The sequence below is a fragment of the Lepus europaeus genome, chromosome 2 (genome assembly GCF_033115175.1).
Source record: "Lepus europaeus isolate LE1 chromosome 2, mLepTim1.pri, whole genome shotgun sequence".
Classification (NCBI taxonomy): Eukaryota; Metazoa; Chordata; class Mammalia; order Lagomorpha; family Leporidae; genus Lepus; species Lepus europaeus.
The window spans coordinates 157,215,592-157,239,259 of NC_084828.1; the positions used below are offsets into that span (position 1 = coordinate 157,215,592).

Genomic DNA, 23,668 nt, shown 5'->3' on the forward strand with positions numbered 1-23,668 from the left:
AGCTGCTGACAGAATCTTGGCAATGAACCCGGTCTCTCAGAGGAAAGTTCATCTTGGCAATGACACTGGTCTTTAGAGAAAATCTGGGGTGTGTGTGTGTTTGTGTGTGTGTATGTGTGTCTGTAGGGAGAGAGAGGTATGTGATATTTTTGTACACATAATACATATCCATTACATCTATATATATATATACACAGGGGGGGGTGTGTTTTAGTGATACACACAGACACACACATACCCAACCAAAAGAACAGCTGAATGGCCCAAAAATATATTGGGAAAGCAGTTTATTCTGGCATGTTTGTGTTTCAGTATATTCTGCTATTAAAATTTGGAGTTTGAGACTGGGTTTAAATCATGGTTCTATCACTTAACTGGTCATGTATTCTTTCATATCAGAATCTCAATCAAATGAAAAATAATGACTTTAAGTTGTTGGGAACAGTAAATCTAACATAATGCATTTTAAAAAGCTCAAGGAAAATGCAATTAGAAGATAAGCTTATATTGGTGCAAAAAAATTTGGAAATCTATACATACAGGTGATTTTCAAAAAGTTCTTGAAACCCCATTCATAGGTTTCAAAATTTCTTGCACCAGAATAGATTCATCTTTTAATTCCATCTCCATTAACTCTTTGAGTACCCTCAAGTTCCATGTAAAGACCATACATCAGTCGCTCAAGTGCTGTGTGTAATATAGACTTTCTTGAGTTTACTGGTCTTCATCACACAGACTTATAACACAGATAACATTATTTGCTATAATTATCATAATAGAGGGGCTTTACCCAAAAGGGTGTATAGAGGCCGGCGCCGCGGCTCACTAGGCTAATCCTCCGCCTTGCGGCGCCGGCACACCGGGTTCTAGTCCCGGTTGGAGCACCGATCCTGTCCCGGTTGCTCCTCTTCCAGGCCAGCTCTCTGCGTGGCCAGGGAGTGCAGTGGAGGATGGCCCAAGTGCTTGGGCCCTGCACCCCATGGGAGACCAGGAGAAGCACCTGGCTCCTGCCATCGGATCGGCGCGATGCGCAGGTCGCAGCGCCAGCCGCGGCGGCCATTGGAGGGTGAACCAACGGCAAAAGGAAGACCTTTCTCTCTGTCTCTCTCTCTCTCACTGTCCACTCTGCCTGTCAAAAAAAAAAAAAAAAAAAAAAGGGTGTATAGAGTTATGTAGCCATATATTGCAGCAATATTATGGTACAATTCTAGGATACTTTCTATAGATGTGAATGCACAGAAGTACATAAACAATATAGGAATTATGAAAATGCAAAACGCACTTGAGAATTTTATCTTATCATATCTGCTAACGTTAAGTAACGCGCACTCACACACACACACACACACACACTCCATGGCCTGCAAGCCCTGGAAATCTTTCCCTGCCATAAATGACACTTGGCTTGTCACTTTTATTTTTTAATGATTAATGAATTCCATGTAATAATTGCCACCTTTTCGCTACCCCCTTGTCCCCTGCTGCAAAATATCTAATCTATTCAGAGGAAGATAATTGCAGAGCTGTTGAGACAGAAAAGAAATTGCTGCATCTCACCACTGTTGTGCGCCTCCAGCTGTGAGGCGGAGTTGACAGCAACCTTGCATAGCGAACAGTAAAGGAGCCGTTTTGCCTTCTCTTCCTCCGTCTCCGTGGAAGGACATGAGCTATTGCCAGTGGCTGTCGTGGGGCTTTTTTCCACTTTAGAGGTGATCTCAGTTGTCATAACACTGCTTTTGCGGATTTCCACAGTTGTCGTCGTTGATATTGCTGGTGTCCCTGCGGTACTGTCTGCATTCAAAATAGCACAAGAAAGGAGAGGGGGACAATGGCATTAGTTTCCCTATTTGGAAATGTATCACTAATACTGGATTCTGCTAATAATGTTAAGAATAGCTCCAAACTGCTGCTTGCCAATCTTCTATCAATCACTTCATGAGGAAATTTATAAGCTGATCACACCTAATTCACATATTGAAATAAAACATTCAAACAATTCTTCAAAATATGCACAAAGAGTATTTACAAATACTTTGTGGGGCAAATAAATATACCCACAAATTTCTCTTGTTAGCATGTGGTCTTAATAAAATAATGGTTACAATATATTATATGTTGTATAATGAATTGCTACAAAGATAGCTTTTTAAAATTATCATAGAGGATAAATGCTTTTAATATATTTTTTCTTTTTCTTACTACTTGTATATTTTACTTCTAAATTCCATCTGTTGAATGAAACACAAGTAAAGGTACTTTTGTATTTGCTTATGAAAAACATATGGGATTCTTAATGTCACAATTGCTTTGCCTAGATCAGCAGTTCAGAAAATCATTATTCTATTTATCAGGAGTTATAATTCAACACTAGGCACAAAAATCATCAATATCAAAGTTACAGGAATTCTAGTACGGAATGTTTATTAAATATGTTCTGTATCAGGCTGTATTCGGGAAGTTGGTGGCACAAATAGCCACAATTCACCAGGAATTCACAGACTGATCATACCATGTTAAGATCACATCATTCCAAGAATTTGATGACCAGGAAATTGTTGATGCACTGTAACCCTACAACCTCCTGGCTCCAAAGTCTGATACTGAATCTGGAGAGATTAGCCTTCAAAGTGAGACTACTCTGACCTAACTTCACTTGGGTTCACACACCTCTCCTCCCAAGGATGCCAATCACCATGTTAGTGATGTTTGCCAACCCCAGTAATGGATTTCAGATAAGCCCTACACTCAGATCCTACCTACTCTTAATGTTCTTATTTGTGACTCTCAATTGGTTCCTTATCGTCCTATGCGAACTATTCCCAGGCTGCCTCTCCAGCTGCAGCTGCACTTGGAACTGTCATTCCATATGTCATTCTATGTGTTGTTACAGCTATTTAAGGACGCACTGAAATGTGCTTGGTGCATGGGTTGGCCAGCGGATATAAAGAACAGTGGCATGCCTGCAAGAGGTGTGGTCTCTGTGAACACTTGCTTCTTGTTAGCTCATATTATGAAGGGTTGACTGCAGATACAGGTTGCCTTTTACCTTGGCTATCCCCCTTGGTACAGCTGTAGGGGTGGGAATACAAGAAGAGGTCCTTTATCGCTATATTCCTAAATATAAAGTAAGAAATAAGAAGAGACACAGGCCTTTGGGAGGGGCTGCTGCACAAAAGGATTCATCTGGATCTCTCTTCCTTCACCAGACACTTCACACACTCTCAATCACTCATTTAGCTAGGAAGATCATAAGTAAGTCTCATTCATTGTTATAAAAGATGTTCACCAATCATGCTTTAAAAAAATCACACCGAAAATCAGTGTCTCATCACTAGAAAAAAATACAATTTCGTTAATGCCAAGTTTTGCTATTTTCATGCATTTATTCCCTTGAACACTGAAGTTTTACTTGCCTGCTAACTTTCCATTATGAAAACATCAGGAACACCCAGATATCTCTGAAAATCCAGAGATGGCAGAAAAATATTACAACTTTAAGAGGGTCCTTTTGTTGTTAACTGTCTCCAGTAAAACAAATAATTTTTAAAAAGTATATGTATATGTGCCTATGAATGGTTAATAAATGACCAGTAGCAGCAAATTACAAAATCATGCTTACAAAATAACCTATCAGCCTTCGGAGCTGTAAAACAGGGAATTCCAGAGCATTAGGAAATTTCCCAAGGTCAGACAAGAAGTTTATAAGAAGTCTTCAAAAAGTTCAAGGAAAATGAATATAAAGAAAAACCTGCATAGATTTCAAAATTATTTTGCAGCAAAATAAATTTATCTTTCAATTCCATTTTCCATAAACTTTTTGGAAGCACCCTTGTAGAGTGAATCATGGCAAATATTTCATGGAATCAGGAGTTTTGAAAAAAAAAATGCTGTGAACGATGCTCTTGGCCATGACTGATTCTCCACAGTAAGGTCAGAAGCAGCAGTGGGCTAAAACCACTGAAGTGTTCTTATAAGCAGCTGTATGGGGAGTGACAAGCGTAAACACAGATATTATATTTAATCTCAGCGTGGCCACACACTGAAGCCACAGTGTGATGTAGTGGGTATTTATTTCATTGAAAGCTACCATGGTAAAGATTTTCCTAGTAATACCTTACTTCTAATAACTTTTCTTCTTGACTGACATGTTTATTTTATGTCATGATCTGAAAATGGCACATGGCATAAATCATAGTAATCCTAAGCGAATTTTCCTATTTATGGTGAAATTTGTTAGCAAAAGTATAGAATAAACAAAACTATGGATCTTCCAGTCTCTGTGACAGCTTTATTAGTGTTTCTCCTGACCCCAGAGGATAATGTACATTTATATCAAAGACGCCATAAGATTAGAGACATCAGATTCCTTTTGCTGATGGCTTAGTCAAACACTGACATTCCTTAAGGCAAGTTCCTTGAATGAGACAGGCTTAGGGGAATTAATATAACAAACTGCTTAACATCCAGCGCTTCTACTTTGTGGTATAGTAAGCATAGATATGTTATGTTCTAAGCTTGCAGTTAAGCTGAAAGAAATTCAAAGTGATAGCTTTCATTTTAAATTTAATATACAGACCTCGACTCCTTAAAGGTAGGACTACAAAATCTTATAACCAGACACAGATTTTTCATCTATTTGTGTGATGACTGATAAAGGGGCTCTTTTGAAACCAAAAAAGTAAGGTAAATATATTTGAAGACTATGCCTTATTCAAAGAAAACCGACTGCTCTATATATTGTATACAAAAGCACATATAGCAGACTTCCCTTAATATGGTACATTAAATGACCAATTATACATTAAATGTGTGATTATATAACAACATGTTTCTTTTTTCTTTAAGAGTTTATTTATTTATTTGAGAGTTAGAGTTACAGAAGAAAGAGGAAGTGACAGAGAGTTTCACTACCCAAATGGCCATAATGGCCACAGCTGGGCCGATCTGAAGCCAGGAGACAGGAGCTTCTTCCAGGTCTCCCATGTAGGTACAGGGGCCTAAGCACTTGAGCCATTCTGTACTACCTTCCCAGGCTATAAGCAGACAGCTGGATCTGAAGAGGAGCAGCCAGGACATGAACTGGTGCCTATATGGAATGCGGGCACCACAGGCGGAGGCTTAGCCTGCTACACCGCAGTGCCGGCCCCGTGTCCCTTTCTTTGATATGAAGTGATGAGAATTATCTCTGTGGTTCCCTCTCACCCTGTCCCAAGTGCCCATAATTCCTGTCTAGCCATTAGAAAAAGATAAGTAAACTTAAATTTAAGGACCAGTCTAGGGAAGCCAAAGAAGGCACAACTAACTGTTATGTGGGATCCTAAAGAGAGAAAAAAAAAAGGACATCAGATAAAAACTTAAGAACTCTGAATATGCATGGGTTTTAGTCAATAATAACATATTGCTAATGGTTCATTAGTTGTGACAAATGTACCATAGTATGGTGAGATGTTAACAATAAAGGGGGGACAGCACTGTGGTGCAGTGGGTTAAAACCTTGGCTTGAAGCGCCAGCATCCCACATGGGTGCTAGTTCTAGTCCCAGCTGCTCCTTTTCTTATCCAGCTCTCTGCTATGGCCTGGGATAGCAATGGAAGATGGCCCAAGTCCTTGGGCCACTGCACCCACATGGGAGACCCGGAAGAAGCTCCTGGCTCCTGGCTTCGGATCAGTGCAGCTATGGCCGTTGCAGCCATCTGGGGAGTGAACCAGCGGATAGAAGACCTCTCTCTCTGTCTCTACCTCTCTCTGTAACTCTGTCTTCCAAATAAATAAAAATAAATCTTAAAAAAAAAATAAAGGAACTATGTGTAGGGTATAGGTTATATTACACTTTTTCTATAAAAATAAAACTTTAAAAATTAAGGTTTATTAAATTTAAGAAAAATGGAATTATAGTCAGTCAACAAATAGTGCCTCATTCGAATTGCAATGGCATAGTGTGGTTTTATTAGTTTTCTTGATTCTTAGTGAAGTTTCACTACATTTTTCAGGGTCACAGGGCCGGCGTTGTGGTGTAGCAGGTAAAGCCACCGCCTGCAGTGCAGGCATCCCTTATGGGCACCAGTTTGAGCCCCAGCTGCTGCACTTCTGATCCAGCTCTCTGCTGTGGCCTGGGAAAGCAGCAGAAGATGGCCCAACTACCTGGGCACCTGAACCCACATGGGAGACACGGAAGAAGCTCCTAGCTCCTGGCTTTGGATGAGCGCACCTCCGGCCGTTGAAGCCAGTTGGGGATTGAACCAGCAGATGGAATACCTCTCTTTCTCTGCTTCTGCTTCTCTCTGTGTGTAACTCTGACTTTCAAATAAATAAATAATTCTTTAAAAAAATTTCAAGGTCACAAAAATGCTCTAAAGCAGAAATTTTGACTTGACATTTCATATCCTAATTCTATTGCAATGACTCAAACTTCATTCCATCAGCATTTATTAAGCAGCTATTTTGTGTTAAGTTCTATGCTAAGCCATTGGGAATACGAAAGCCGGTAAACATAGATCATGCACTTATTGGCAAAATAGTTTATGACACAACTTGAAATGACTTGAAATAATAACATAACTATAACTCAGTAACTCTTTATCTGGTTTTGTTGCTATATGCTTGCATTTATACTTGACATGGACTAGACACTCAAAAAATATTTATTGAAAGAGACTATTAAAGCACTTACAGATATGAAGTCACAGAACGCCCCTAAAACTCCAGAAGTGTATATTATTTTTATCCCGACCTAAGAAGAAATTGAGGTATGGAGAAATTTGGAAACTTGCCTAATGCCATAGCTGTCAGGCAGCACGATGATTTGAAAAACCACAATCTGACTCAGCTCTACTTGTTCTTCATTTAATTTTTATTACTAAAATTTAGATTTTTTGGTAAGAGGGTTTGAATTAGTCATGATATTTTATGCATTCTGAAGATAGCATCTTGAACATTTGACTTAAAATGAAACTAAACACGACCCAAGCTAATCATGTACAGCTAATCATCCATTTCTGTAAATACTATATTGATCAAATCATTTTTAAAAGAGGAGAAAGGGAAAATCGACAGTTCCCAAATAACCTCTTGTGCAAAGCAGTAAAAATAAACCATAGCTCTCTTCATTGCACCCTTCCCCACCTCTCCAAAAGATGAGAAAGTAGGATAATGATTCACTTTCCTTCATTTTTCCCAAAGGCTGATTCTGATTCCTTTGCACTATTCAACCAATGACTCTAGGCACAATATATGTGACAGGGAGTTGAAAATAATGAGTGAGATTCAATGGGAAGAAAAAGGATTGAGATGGTTTGTGCTTGTATTTCTGCGCCATTTTTCTGCCAGCACCCTGTAGCAAATATTCATTATTGCAACTGTCACTATTTGGCTTTGGCATCAAAACAGATTGCTAATACTTTGTGCAATGGGGCTTTCATTGAGGATGAAAGGAAATGTGTCAGTATTCCAAATAGCCCATTTTTGACCCTCATCTTGTATAAAAACACTGCAAATACTTTTTAAAAATCCACAAAGCGTAAGAACGCATTCCAGAAAATATCAACAACATGAATTCTGGATAACCGATGTAGAGCAGCCAAGTTACATGGTTTAAGTACGAAGTGTATTCCTCTAGTTACAACTTCATAATCTCAGTGGAAAAACCATAGGTGGAGTTATTTAAGTTTCCTCCTAGGTAACAGTAATTAATGTTATGACCCCAAGTGCTCATCATGCTTTTCTGAAGACTGAGGCCTCAGAATTGCATCTGATTTTTTTTTCCCTGTATGAATTTAAGTCTCACTCAAATTTGCTATCAAGTGAGTCAAACATCTGCTTCCTCTTAAACATGCTGACATTCTAAAGTCTAGAAAGATGTTTCATGACCATAAAAAGAAACAAAGCACATATCTTTGGAAATTATTATTGGCAGTTTCTTTTCTATCAATTCTATATAATTTAACCAACATTTATTGAGCACAATAGTCTATGCCTGGGCCTGCCTGTGCATGGAGCTCTGCTTTGTACTCTTTTTTTTTTTTTTAATTGGGAGAGAGAACAGAGGAAGGGAGAGAGAGGAGAGGGGAAAGAGAGGGAAGAGGGGGGAGGGAGAGAGAGAGACTGGTTCATTTCCTAAATAGCTACTTGAAGCCAAGGACTCAATCCAGGTCTCCAATGTGGTAGGAATGCAATTACTTGAGCCATCTGCACTGCATCCCAGGGGCTGCATTAGCAGGAAACTGGAGTTAGGAACTGGAGGTGGTTACTGAACACAGGTACTCTGGTTGGGATCGGGGTACCTTAACTGGTGTCTTAACCTACTAACCTACTAAACACCTGCCCTTTCCTTCTACTGTTTAGGGTTACACATTTCCCAAGCCAATGGAATAAAAGGCCCTTTAGCTTTCTATGTTTTTGGTCTTGTAAGAACTTTTTTTGGACAGGCAGAGTGGACAGTGAGAGAGAGACAGAGAGAAAGTTCTTCCTTTTCCGTTGGTTCACCCCTCAATGGCCGCTGCAGCTGATCCTGGCTGATCCGAAGCCAGGAGCCAGGTGCTTCCTCTTGGTCTCCCATGTGGGTGCAGGGCCCAAGCACTTTGGCCATCCTCCACTGCATTCCCGGGCCACAGCAGAGAGCTGGCCTGGAAGAGGAGCAACCGGAACAGAATCCAGCGCCCGACAGGGACTAGAACCCGGAGTGACGGCGCTGCAGGCGGAGGATTAGCCTACTGAGCCGCAGTGGCAGCCGAGAACTTTTTTATGAGACTCAGTAATCAAATAAGCAAATGGAAATTACAGGAAAAGGAAGTGGGAGCTGAAGTGGGTGTCCCAAGTGGGTGTCCCAAAGACCACAGTATAAAGGCTGAGTTCGTGTGTGTGTGTGTGTGTGCGTGCTGCAACATGTATGTTGTTGCAAATAATAAGATTTCATCCTTTTTATGTCTGTTGAGTATTCTATTATGTATATTTACCACATTACCTTCATTTGTTGATGGACACAAGTTGTCTTATATGTATTAGAAATTGTAGAAAGGCAAGATACGCTAAAAACTTAAAAAACACAACTATCAAACTGAAACTTCTGAGATGTTTTTAAGTGTCCACGTTACAGTTTGTTTGAGGCGGTTATATTGAGTAGATTTCATACACAGAAAAAAGTGCTTAACTGTTGAACACTTAGAACATAAATTATTCTGATAAAAAAGCATTTGAGATGGAGTCTCAGCTGTTCCACTTCCAGTGCAGCTCCCTGCTAATGTACCTGGGAAAGCAGCAGAAAATGGCCAAAGTGCTTGAGCCTCTGCACCCATGTGAGAGACCTAGAAGAAATTTCTGGTTCCTTGCTTTCAATTGGCTCAGCTCTGCCCATTGCAGACATTCGGGAAGTGAATCAGCAGATAGAAGATCTGTCTGTCTTTCTGTCTCTCTGTCTCTCTCTCTCTCTCTCTGCTCCCTCCCTCTCTCGCTCTCTGTAACTCTGCAATTCAAATAAATAAAAAATAAATAAATAAATCTTTTTTAAAAATGTTTCAACTTTTGGATCTTCCTCTGGAGGCCAGGGGCAAATTTATTTCATAGAGGTTGGCCATTTTCTAGGATGATCACGTGATTTGAAAAGGCAATGTCAGCCAACATTCAATTCATAGGATAATTTATCCAAAATTTAGACTTTTCCTATCAACTACTCAAATTCTGGGGTAACCAGATTAGCAAATCAGCTTGCCAGGTGAGATCATGGTTGCAGAAGCCCTAAGAAGGAGGTGGTGGGCGGGGCTAGATTAAAGAAGGATTGACTTGGATCAGACAACAGATGATGGAGACAATGAGAAGCAGAATACGCAGGAGAATCCTAGCAAACAGGAAGACAGAGCAGAGAGTCCTGCAGCACTGAGGTCTCCAAAGGGTGTCCAGTGCCTCACAGGGAGTTAAGCAGAGCCAACAGCTGGCCAACCAAAGCTGAGATTTACCTTATATCTTCTGATTCTACCTCTCTGAAATGTCCTTGATCTCAATACAGACTACTGATGTGAACTGGATTTTCAGCATGTAAAAGCAGGCATACTCTGTGGTGCTCTCATACTCCACATAGCCAACAGGGAAAGGGAGAAGATGTAAATAAGGGAAGTAGGCAAACTGAACATGGTAGTGTTAGGGACATGTCCAGTTATACCAGATGCTGTGATTATCACCAAAGCCAAAACGATGAGTGTTAAGTTTTATGGAAAATTTCCCAATTTAAATGTTAGCACCTGTGTGTGCTCTGTGATTGACACAGCTGCAGTTCTGAAAGGTGCCTAGAGACACTACCTGTGCCCTCAAACACTGCTTGTTTCCACAATAGCAAAAGACTGGTCCTATGGCTTGTATTGGACTCTCTCGGAATAAAAAGTCTCTACTTTAGGAGAGATATGCTGAGTAGGGTTTACATTTTTTTCTTTTATAAATAATGTATTTATTTATTTGAAAGGCAGAGTTATACATACATACAGAGAGAGAGAGAGAGAGAGGGCGAGAAGGAGAGATAGAGGGAGAGATCTTCCATCTGTTGGCTCATTCTCCAAATGGTTGCAATGGTCAGGGCTGGGCCAGATTAAAGCCAGTAGCCCAGAGCTTCATCTAGGTCTCCCACATGAGTGCAAGGGCCCAACTACCTGGGCCATCTTCTGCTGCTTTCCAGGAGAATTAGCAGGGAGCTGTATCAGAACTGGAGCAACCAGGATTCAAACCAGTGACCATATGGGATGCTAGCACTGCAGGCTGTGGCTTAACTCACTGGCTACTGCACTAGCCCCAAGTTTCAATTTTTTTTCTATCAAGTAATCTGGCCTCTCTCTCCTCCTTGGAATCCATAAAGAAGGGACTTATTTTAGGGTGGAAGTTTTGGCAAGTTTTCTCAGCCAAAATTAACACTCCAGAGATGTTGGTTAATTGTATTCACCTGAGGAAGCTGCCTCCAAGTTTAATCATGGCAGAGCCTTACCTTCCAAAAGGCAATGGTGATTATATTCCCTACTCCTATAATCTATAAAAATACTACCCAATACAACAAGAACAGCATCTTCTATATGATTGATATTTTTTAAATACAGACAATGTCATCCAATTTTGTCTGTTAAGCATCTGCCTGTTTGTCAAACATTGGGGCATATCCTTATATGGCATTAAAGTTCAAATTGACATAGCTATGACATATCAATGTAAATTATCTAGTTTTGTCTCCTAGTCTTCCACTCTTGTTATTTCCCCCTTATCATTTAAAAAACACAGTGTTTTCCAATCTTTTTTTTTCTGTTTCATTGATTCTCCTATGATCCAACAATTAAGAGGCCAACACCAAAGTGTGTGATTTTGTTATTACATGGTGCGGTCTGAGCATCTGTACTTCTAGCAAGTTCTCAGATCATACTGCTGCTTCAAGAGCTACCACTGATGTGCCTGTCAATTTGCTCTCAGTTTAGATAAAGTGGTCTCAGTGACAACACTAAATGACACTTCCATAATGAACGTAAGACCACGAAGTAAAGACTAAGTGACCACTGTCCTTGTCTGTCTGTAACTAAGGGAGTTCCTGGGACACAGGATTTTCAGTGCTAATAGGGAAATATCCCTGGCAAGCAAAGACAAACTGGACTCCCTAAGAAGGGAATTAAGAAAAACTAGGATACAATTGTTTTTCAAAAATAGAAACCACCCAAGGAAAAAACAAATTTAGTTTTTTCGTTTGTTTGTTTGTTTGTCTGTTTTAGACAGGTAGAGTTATAGACAGTGAGAGAGAGAAGAGAAAAAGGTCTTCCTTCCGCTGGTTCACTCCCCCAATGGCCGCCATGGCCGGTGCTGCGCCGATCCGAAGCCAGGAGCCAGGTGCTTCCTCCTGGTCTCCCATGTGGGTGCAAGGTCCAAGCACTTGGGCCATCCTCCACTGCCTTCCCGGGCCACAGCAGAGAGCTGGAGTGGAAGAGGAGCAACCAGGACAGAACCAGCGCCCCAACTGGGACTAGAACCTGGAGTGCCGGCGCCGCAGGAAGAGAATTAGCCAAGTGAGCCACGGCACCGGCCCAAATTTAGTTTTTGAGATATGTGTGATCATAAATGAGGAAGGATGGGGACACATTCAGATCTTTGAAGCAGAGAAAAATTAACAGCTAAGCTAATGCTTTGTAAAGAAAAATAGTCTTTTCTCCCTTAGAATTTGTATGTTTGTGTGCTTTTAAAAATTATTATTTATTTGAAAAGCAGAGAGGGAGAGAGAGGGGGGAGGGGTGAGAAGGGGAAGAGGGAGGAGGAGGAAGGAGAGAGGGAGAGGAAGAGGGAAAAAGAGAATTCTCCCATCTGCTGGCTCACCCCTCACTCCCCAAATGCCTACACCAGCTGGGGCCAGGCCAGGCTGGATCCAGGAACTGTCTGGTTCTCCAGGGACTCAACTACTTGAGCCTCATCTGCTGCCTCCCAGGGTGCTTCTAAAGGAAGCTGGAATCTGCAGCCAAGCTGGGACTCAAACCCAGTCATACTAACATGGAATGTGGGTGTCCCAAGTGGTGTCTTAATTGTTTTGCCAAATGCCCATCCTAGAGTCTTTATGTTTCAAAGGGAATTCACTTTCTATTCTGCTAACAGACATTTACCATACATTACAGTTCATCTTGTTCGAACACAAATTAATCCAAAGTAAGTTAATTCAAAACTACGTTAATCAAAAGCCAAAATTGAGATGTCTTGGTGTGGTTACTTGTGTGGATAGAAGCGGTGTATATACAACTGATAAGCACCAAGATGAATGTGTGAGTTTGGCTGGAGTTAGTGATCTCTGATAAATAGCACAAAAGAGAAAGAAAGGAGAGGATACAAAAGAAAACCAACTCATTCCAAAACTATTTTAAGTGGTGTGGATTAGAAAGCTGCCTTTTCAGGCTTCTAATAGCATTTTTTTTTGGTAAGGTAGAAGAGAGGGGGGAAAAATCACATTTTTCACAATCCAAGAATGGCAGTAACCCTGTTTCAAGATCTTTCACAGTGAAAAAATACTGCATGCTGCAGTCACAGTTCTTATTTCATCAATGAGAGGATCTGTGCATTGAAAGCCTCAATTTAAAATCTGGAAAAAAGTTGAGGCAAAGAGATTGCCTGTGGCAGTGTGTCTATTGAGTACATAGAGAAATGGCCTTTTTCCTCCAGCCATGTGCTTAGGGTAAGAGTAAGGATTTGCCATGGTATCCATAATACGAAACTTTTAGGAATTAAGGCATGATACATCATGACCCTTGAAAGATTCTACTATTCTCAGTTGGACATAACATGAGGAGAGCTTGCCTTCTGAGTAGAGAATTTAAAATGGGAAGGAGTGGGGCAGGTGTTATCACAGTGGTTCAGACACTGCCTTGATGCACACATCCCTTATCAGAATGCCTGGTTCAAATACTGGCTCTACTTTTTTTTGAAAAAAATTATTTATTTATTTATTTATTTATTTATTTGAAAGAGTTACAGAGATAGAGGGAGGGACACACATACACATACACACACACATGCACAGAGACTGATCCACTGGTTCACTCCCCAGATGGCTGCAACAGCAGTGCTGTGTCAGGCCAAAGCCAGGAACGTCATCCACGTGTCCCACATGGGTGGCAGATGCCCAAATGCTTGCTCCATCTTCTAATGCTTTTCCCAGGTGAATTAGCAGGGAGCTGGATCAGAAGCGGAGCAGCTGGGACACTAACTGGCACTCATATGTGATCCCTGTGACACCTCGTGGTTATACTTCTGATTCCAGGTTCCAGCTATTAAGCATTTTGTGGATAGCAGGTGATGGTCAGGTAATTACGTCCCTGTTACCCACATGGGAGTTCTGGATTAAATTCCTGACTTCTGGTTTAGGCCTGGCTAGCGGTTTAGGCCTGGCCAGCCCCAGCTATTGCAGGCATTTGGAGAGTGAATCAGAGATAGATCTCTCTGTGTGTCTCCTTTCCTTTCAACCAAAAAAGAAAACAATTCTAAATAATTTAAGTACGTGTAGAGAATTTAGAATGTGAAAACAGTAGTGCAAAGTCATTTAGAATTCAAATCCTTGCTCTAGAATTTTGTCAGGCATCTCATATAACAAAAACAAGGTAGGCCAGCACCGCGGCTCACTAAGCTAATCCTCCGCCTGCGGCGCTGGCACCCCAGGTTCTAGTCCCTGTCGGGGTGCCGGATTCTGTCCCGGTTGCTCCTCTTCCAGTCCAGCTCTCTGCTGTGGCCTGGAAGGCAGTGGAGGATGGCCCAAGTGCTTGGGCCCTGCACCTGCATGGGAGACCAGGAGGAAGCACCTGGCTTCGGATTGGTGCAGCGCGCCGGCTGCAGTGTGCCGGCCGTAGCATCCATTTTGGGGGTGAACCAATGGAAAAGGAAGACCTTTCTCTCTCTCTCTCACTGTCTAACTCTGCCTGTCAAAAAAAATAAAAATAAAAATAAAAATAAAAATAAAAATAAAAATAAAAACAAGGTAATAATTGTCAGCTCTTCCCTTCTTTCCTTCCTTCCTGTTTTTTTTTTTTTCTTTCTTTCTTTCTTCAACCATACAGCTGTCCTGAAGGTAAGAAAACAAACTTACATAATGGAAGGCACAATGATAACATTTAGCTTGAATATAATTTAGAATATCACCACATCTGATCTCAGGCAATTTTTTGTATATACAAGAATTCCTTAGCATTTTCCAATTAATGATAATGATACTTCATAGAAAATGTTCTAATCACCCAAAAGATATCGTGATGTAACTGATAGGCACTTGCCACGATCCATTACTCAAAACTTTCCGATGAAAGGACTGAATTTCATGAGACTAGGTAAGAACTTCATAGGGAAAAATTCCTCCAGGTAAATGATGGATATGGCTGGCAAAGATGCCAGAAATATAGAAAAAGAAAGGACCTTTCCAAAAACGGAGAAAACATCTACTTTTCACCGGCAATTTTTAAATCAGCTGCTGAGCATTTCTTTTCAACTCTAATCTGAAATGTCTCAAAACTCAAACCGCCAGTAATTTTACTCAGGAGAAAATTTTATTATTATTTTCCCTCTGCAGGGAGTGGAGGAAGAGAGAGGTCATCATTAATTACTTCTTGATAGAATTTCTCTCTGCAAAGTAGCTGTTTTCATATTGTATTAATATGTTTTATCCAAGATGACTTTTAAGAGTTGGATGAAAAGTATAAATTTGAGAAAATCCGTGAAAATACAACAGGAGAAATCAGAATTCTACCCATCATTTACTCATTATGAGCCCTGAAAGAATGACAGAACTACTGGAACAAGAATAAAACCCTGAGTCAAATGTTCCTCTTCCCCAGCAAAGTCAAGATGGTAAGATTGCTTTTTTTTTATCTAGGAAACCTACAAATGAAATTTGCACAGTATTGCTAGTATAGAATTATCTCTCCCATTATTCTCATAAGCTGTCACACAGAGACTCCAAATGACAGCACACTATGCACCATGTGTTTTTTTCACTTTTGAGAACATATCCGTTGTCATTATATTTCGCAAAAATAATAACTGAAACATTTAAAAAGTCTGTTTCTAAATGATGTCACCATTTTTATTTTCTTTAGGTCTCATTTAAAAGCCTTTTTTAAAAAATTTTGGCATTAAACAGCCTCAAATCTGGTTACCTACTCTGAGCACATATTTTTAGAGAAAAGAACATTTAAGTAGCTTTATTAACCACTATTGAGTCAATTTTAAGTTTTTTATTTATAAAGATATAGTTGTGTGAATAAAAGATATATTACACTAGAATTAACTTCAAAATAAATTTGTATTATCTCTGAAATTTCCAGTAGTGGTATTGTGATCCTGTTATGCTAATGCTAAATATTTTTAAAGCTACAAAAGGTGAGAAATCTAGTTCCACTTGCTGTGACCTCATAGAAGATGCTGGCGTTTTTGTAGCATTTCAGCAGCTGGGATCTTGTTTCATGAGCAAAATCAGAAATTCATCTTAGATATGAACAGAAATTCTGAAATTTTGCAATTAATTCACACCAAATATAATTCTTAATCAGGTTTTAGAAAAGACTGCTATTTTATTTAGGATATACATATGAACAGCTGTTGTTAATTACAGGTGTTTCTGTAACTTTAAACAAAAGATTCACCTCTGAATATTAAAGTTAAAAGTCTGCGTCCAGACTGGGTAAATTAGCTTGGCCTTACATCAGAGTTTTAAAACAGATTCATTTTCTTGGTATACAAGGTTATCTTTGCATTTCTTGTTTCTGCAAACCTGTTCAAAAACATCTTTTGAAGATGTTTCTCTAGCAATGGAAAGCCTCGCCACGCATATGTGACTAGTTCTGTTCAATCCTTCCTGGTATCCTCCTCTCCCTCAGGATGACGCCAGACAAATAATGTCCAGGACTGGACACGTGGAGTCCAGAGTCTGAGTGTACAGGGAGCCTGTGAGGCAAATCCCACATCCAAGCCTGGTTCTTGAAGGGCTGTTGCCAAGTAGTCAAGATCCCAGTCAGGTCACAGCAGCCAGTTCATAGGACTGGACAGTACAGTCAGAGCCAGAGGCGAGCAGGGTGAGAAAAAACAGGTCCAGGGGTATTTGAGGACAAGGCTGAGGAGCGTGGCAGGCAGACAAGGCGGTGACCTTGTCGGGTTATTTTTAGCATGAAGGCCTTTCTTCTTGGTCAGCCTTGCCATAGTTTTGTTGAGAAAAGGATTTGTGGCCACTAAGAGGATGCAAGGGAATGGATGAAGCTGTGGGTCTGAAGACATGATTTGTGTTCCTGGACCACGATGGGACACTGAGATGAACAGGTAGCAAGAGCTCACCTCCTGCTGGTTTTCTTCCTCTTTAGATCAACATAACCGCCCTCCCTCAGAAAAAGAGAAATAACAATATAAACCAATAAATAAACAGTACATAGATGTATGCACTTCTCTCTTTGAGATTTAATTTACTCCCATAAATTACACCCTTATTGAGAATACTGTTAGGGAAAGTATATCAATAACTCTACCAATTTGCTGAGAAAAAAATTTAAAAATGACCACAGATTGGGCAGGTCAATTAATGGCATTGAACTGTGAGATCTGATTTGGCAAAATCATTTTGTCTCTGAAGGTCATTCAGAGAACATTGCTGCTTGTGGCTTTGTTTTATATGAATATAATGCCTTTTACCAAAATCAAGTCCAAATAAATTCATCTAGATAATTCAAGTGTACAGATAATGCTACATGCTGGAGGAAATTCTTCAAAAACGCTCAGATATTAAAAAGATATTTTGTTTTCACACAACATTGCAATGCCTGATTTCAGTAGTTATTTTCATTTAACACTTCAAAAAAAGTTCCACTGTGACCTAACCTTCAGAAGACAATCCCAAAGCCAGCAGCAATCTCCTTTCTGCCTGACTTGTCAGTCTGGGTTAATAAGTGTTTCCTCGGCCAGGAATTTTAATTAACTTAAGTGGAATAGATCTGAATGAGATAGAAATTATTTGTATTTGCTTATTAACATTTATTTTTCTTTGCTAGAAAAAGCAGAACTAGGAAAAAAAAAAAAACAAGAAAGAAAATCAAAACAAAACAAAAAGCCAGAGACACATGTATCTCATCTGCTCTCATAAAGTATAAATTTTATAGGAAGATAATTTTTTTTGAAAACTTCTACTCTTAACAGATTTTTTTCAATCCATCTGGATAGATTGATATGAAGAACCAATCTAAGGAATTTGGATGAAATGCTTCTCTTTCAATCTTTGAAGCTCCCATCATCCAGATGCTCTGTTTCTATTTTTTTTTTTTTTTTTGACAGGCAGAGTTAGACAGTGAGAGAGAGAGACAGAGAGAGTTAAAGACAGTGAGAGACAGAGAGAAAGGTCTTCCTTCCATTGGTTCACTTCCCTAGTGGCCACCATGGCCGGCGCTGCGCCAATCCAAAGCCAGGAGCTAGGTGCTTCCTCCTGGTCTCCCATGCGGGTGCAGGGCCCAAGCACTTGGGCCATCCTCCACTGCCCTCCCGGGCCACAGCAGAGAGCTGAACTGGAAGAGGAGCAACCGGGACAGAATCTGGTGCCCCAACCGGGACTAGAACCTGGGGTGCCAGCGCCGCAGGCGGAGGATTAGCCAAGTGAGCCACAGTGCCAGCCTAGATACTCTGTTTCTATTAAAAGATGTATCCTGTTAGGATTTCTGAGATGCTAATGGAAAAAGTGCCACCAGATATGAGGATTTATGCAATTTGATGCGAATATCACCAAAATACACAAATGAGTAGCAAATGCCATAGAAACCTACAGCCAATTTTGTAAGATATATTATATAATGTATGCCAAATAATGGCTTCTGCATCACTCAAAATGAGAAAAAATTTTGACTTTACTACTTTTATGTCTCAGAAATTTTTGCTATTTAAAAATTTGCATGATGCAGAATGGTTCTCTTTAGTTAGCCAACAACTTAGTTGTCTAGTTTTATATGTCCAAATTCTCAATGTCAGTACTATTACATGAGCCACTTACAGGTATAACAGTGCATTCTCTCAAAAGTAAACCTAAACAAATACAAAATTAAACGAGTGTGTGATAAATAACAAGGGTAGTGCTCTATATTTGCTTAGTCCTTTTTAGCTTTCAAATAAATTTTGTATACACTTTTCAGCTTTTATCCTCAGTACAACACTGTGAGATAAATATTCGAATTCTTAGTTTATAAAAGAGAAAACTGACTCATTGATAAACAGTCACTCAGTAGAATCATTAAACGACTTATTAGCAAAGCCATATCAGCAATGAAATTGTTTAAGGTTCACTGTCAACACATATAGGATATTGTCTTTCATGAGAAAAAGTTAAGTGGAAAATTGTACAGTGGTTGGAGTGGGTATTTAGCCCAGATGTCAAGATGGAAGTTCAGATGCCTGCATCCCACATTAGAGTGCTGTGGTACAACACCTGCCTGTATCTCCTGACTCTAGCTTCCTAGAGGCAGTTGTGATGGCTAAAGCAATTCAGTCCCTGTCACCCTTGTGGGAAACATGGATTGCGTTCTCAGCTCCAGGCTTCAGCCTGGCCCATCCCTGGCAGTTACAGGGAGTGAGGATATGAGCATAGTCTCTCTCTTTTTCTTCCTCTGTCTTTCTGTCTCTCTCTCTGTGTCTCTGTGTATGTCTCTCAAAAGCATAATTAAAAACTTCAGATGGATATTATCAATAGGACATAATCACAATAATAGAGTATTTTTCATGTCTATAAATTATTGCTAATTAATCATTTATAATTAATTTTGAACTAATTTTATAATATAATAGAGACATACATGAATTAAATTTTTGTGTCATGTTGCTATATTATTAAAATGCAGTGTACCTTGACCGATTCTTATACCTACTTATCTTTACCAAGATTTTTAGCCTTCCATTCAGAAATAATAATTTAATATATAAAAAAGCACAGATATGCTCTTTTAAAAATATTTATTTATTTATCTGAAAGAGTTACTCAGAGAGAAAAGGAGAGGCAGAGTGAGAGAGAAAGAGAGAGAGAGAGAGGTCTTCCATCTGATGGTTCACTCCCCAACTGGCCACAACGGCTTGGAGCAGCATGGATCCAAGCAGGAGCCAGGAGCTTCTCCAGGTCTCTCAAGGGGGTGCAGGGATCCAAGGATTTAGGCCATCTTTCACTGCTTTCCCAGGCTAGCTGGATCAGAAGTGGAACAGCAGGGACACAAACTGGTGCCCATATGGGATGCTGGCACTGCAGGCAATGGCCTTACCCACTACATCACAGCGCCAGCCCCACAGATATGCTTTTAAAACAGATATTAGGGGCCAGCATTATACTTTATCAGGTAAAACTATCACCTGGGACACAAGTATCCCATATGAGTACTGGTTTATGTCCCAGTCACTCCACTTCTTATTCAGCTCCTTGCTAATGGCATGGTAAAAGCAGTGGAAGATGGTCCAAGTGTTTGGGTCCCTGTCACACATAGGAGACCCAGATGAAGCTCCAGGTTCCCATCTTGGCTTGGCCCAAAACCTGGTCACTCTCTCTCTCTCTCTCTAACTCTGACTTTCAAATACAGTATAAATATTTTTAAAAAAAGACAACAGATATCAGATTTTATCATTCTTCTCAAAATACTACAATGGTCCCATATTTTAGCACATACAACAAATTGACATCCAACAGAAAGTCTTTTTCTTTAGATCACGAACAAGACAAGGATTTCTGCTATTGCCATTGCTTTCCCATTGTACTAAAAGCTCTTTCCAAGACCATTAAGTAAGAAAAGAAATAAAAGGCATGCATGTTATAGAGAAAGAATTAAAACTTCCTCTATACATAGATGAAATTATCTTATATAAGCAAATTCTAAAGAGTCTACTAGAAAAAGAAATAATAAATTCATGGCTGGTGCCGTGGCTTAACAGGCTAATCCTCCGCCTTGCGGCGCTGGCACACCGGGTTCTAGTCCCGGTTGGGGTGCCGGATTCTATCCCAGTTGCCCCTCTTCCAGGCCAGCTCTCTGCTATGGCCCGGGAGCGCAGTGGAGGATGGCCCAAGTCCTTGGGCCCTGCACCCCATGGGAGACCAGGAAAAAGCACCTGGCTCCTGGCTTCGGATCAGTATGATGCGCCGGCCGCAGCAGCCATTGTAGGGTGAACCAATGGCAAAAAGGAAGACCTTTCTCTCTGTCTCTCTCTCTCACTATCCACTCTGACTGTCAAAAAACAAACAAACAAACAAACAAAAGAAATAATAAATTCAACAAAGTCACAGAATATAAGATTTATATACAAATATCAGGTACATCTTTATACACTAACAATGGAAAATAGAAAAATGAAACTAAGAAAATAATTTCCTTTACCAGAGCATAAAAAAAGACAAATGCACACTTAGAAATAAGTTTAACCAATGATGGATGCAAGGCTAAAAACTATACAACAATTTTGAAAGAAATTAAAGAATGTCTAACTAAATGGAACAAAGTTGCAGGTCCATGGAAAGGAAGATTTAATATCATTAAGATGGCAGTGCTATGCAAGTTATACAGTGCAATCCCTATAAAAAGTGCAAGTACTATGCACATGAAACCTTGGATGGAAGCAGTTTCTGGCACTGCTGTTCCCCTCAAGGAGCCACCTCCTGCTGAGAAGCCACCTCTTGCTGGAATTTTGTCTTGACTGTTCTCAAAGACACCCCTTTCCAACATGGAGCAACCAGAGTGGCCATTGTGCAGTTCCCCTAACAGAAGTTGGTGTCCATTCTTCTGAGGGGAGAATGTGAGGAGTCAGATGGGTTAATAGGCAGTCAGTGGAAATTGGGGTGCCTTAGCTTAGGAATTTCCCAATTTTACCATGAAAATATCAAGGGAGTGGTAATTCTATCCTCCTGAGCTCACAGCTTTTTGTGAAAACAAGTTACCTACTCCATCCTTCTGGATGGCTTTTTTGTTTTATCATGAGCAAATCAGGTCTTTTGATGGTTTTTATTTTCTCCTGCCTTGTAACTGAATGTCAATCTAATTGTCAAGTATTTTTTTCCAAAATTGTGCTTAAAAACCCATTACCACAGGCCACTTCGGATTTTGCTTCTCTTGGAGCCCCCCTCTATGCCACTATGACTGGAGGTCTCTGACTCTAATAAATTTTGCTTTTAGACTTTTTAAAAGAAAAGGAAAAGTACATTTTTGTAGAAATGACAGGCTGACCTAAAATTCATTAAGAAATGAGGCATCACCAGACAAAACAACATTGAAAAAGAATAAAATCAGATAACACACATTTCTGGATATAAAAAAGAACAAAAGAAAAAAGAAAGGAAGGAAGAAAAGAGAGAGAAGAAAGAGGAAAAGAAAAAAAAGAAAAAGAATGGAAAGAAGGAAAGAAGGAAGGAAGGAAAGAAGGAAAGAAATCACAGTAATCAGAACAGTGAGTGTGGCATAAGAGCAGAATTATATATCAATGGAGTAGAATTAAGTCCAGAAATAAACTCACACATCTATGACCAATCAATCTTTGACATGAGTGACGAGACCATTCAATGAGAGAAAGAATAATTTTTTCAACAATGATGCTGGACAAATGGGTACCCACATAAAAAGAATGATGGAATGGATTTGGACACCTGCATCACAACATACGTCATTCAAAATGGATCAATGACATAAACATAAGAACTGAAATTATAATACCCTAAGGAGGAAATATAGATCTAAATATTTGTGATCTTGGATTAGACAATTGCCTCTTAACAATGATAAGAAAAGTACAAGAAACAAACAAAAATGATAACTTAAAGTCCATCAAAATTTAACATTTTTGTCTCTGAGGACTCTTTCAAAAACTGAGAAACTAATATACAGAATTTTAGAAAATATTTGCAAATCATATACCAGATGAGGACGTGGTGTTCAATATTTTTAAAAAGATTTATTTATTTATTTGAAATGCAGAGTTACAGAGAGAGGGAAGGAGAGGCAGAGAAAGAATGATCTTCTATCCACTGGCTCACTCTCCAAATAGCTGCAACAGCCAGGACTGAGCCAGACCAAAACCAAGGGCCAGGAGCTTCCTCCAGGTCTCCCATGTGGGTACAGGGGCCCAAGTACTTCAGCTATCCTCTGCTGCCCTCCCAGGAGCATTAGCAGGGAGCTGGATTGGAAGTGGAGCAGCTGGGACTTGAACTGATGCCCATATGGGATGCTGGCCCTGCAGGTCGTGGCTTTAACCTGCCGAGCCACAGCACTGGCCCCAAGAAGTTCAATATTAACCATTAGAGAAACTCAGATAAATATCACTAGGAGTTACCACTTCAAGTTCACTAGGATGACTGTGTTAATATAGAGATTTAAGTTAGATTAAAAGTAAATCAGAAAATAACAAGTGTGGGCAAGGATGTGGAGAAATTGAAAGTCTCAAACATTGTTAGTGGAAACATAAAATGCTATAGGCACTGTGGAAAAGTTTGGCAGTTCCTCAAAAAGTTAAATACAGAGTGACTATTATGTGGAAATTCTGTTCCTAAGTGTGTAGCCAAGGTAATTAAAAACATGTACTTACATGTAAACTTGTACATTAATATTTAGAGTCACACTATTTATAATTGCAAAAATATGGTACCAACTTAGACACTCATCAACCAAAAATGGATATATAAAATGTGAGCTATCTGTAAAAGAATGCTCTTCAGCTATATAAAGAAATACATGTTACAATACAGATAAACTTTGAAAATATGCTAATATGACAGTCACAAAGAAGCTACGTGAGTCCATTTATATGAAATATCCAGAACAAGAAAATCTATGGAGAAAGAAACCAAGTATTGGTGCTGGGAAAGTAAGAAAGCAGAAATTAGTATTAAAGGGTTTCTTTTGGTGTTGATGGAAATGCTCTGGATTTAGAATAGTTCTTTTTTTTTTTAATTTTTTTTTTTTAATTTTTTTTTTAATTTATTTATTTATTTTTTTTTATTTTTGACAGGCAGAGTGGACAGTGAGAGAGAGAGACAGAGAGAAAGGTCTTCCTTTTGCCGTTGGTTCACCCTCCAATGGCCGCCGCGGTAGCGCGCTGCGGCCGGCGCACCGCGCTGATCCGATGGCAGGAGCCAGGTGCTTATCCTGGTCTCCCATGGGGTGCAGGGCCCAAGCACTTGGGCCATCCTCCACTGCACTCCCGGTCCACA

At 39.8% G+C, this 23,668-nt stretch overlaps 1 protein-coding gene across 2 annotated transcripts in view; it reads right to left on the reverse strand.

Moving 5' to 3' along the window:
- ZNF385D (zinc finger protein 385D) overlaps positions 1-23,668 on the reverse strand; it is a 371,759-nt gene that overhangs the window by 18,735 nt on the left and 329,356 nt on the right. For both annotated transcript variants that reach the window (XM_062179219.1, XM_062179226.1), the window contains exon 5: positions 1,558-1,791. In XM_062179219.1, the coding sequence (XP_062035203.1) occupies positions 1,558-1,791 (234 nt within the window). The remainder of the gene's footprint in view (positions 1-1,557; positions 1,792-23,668) is intronic.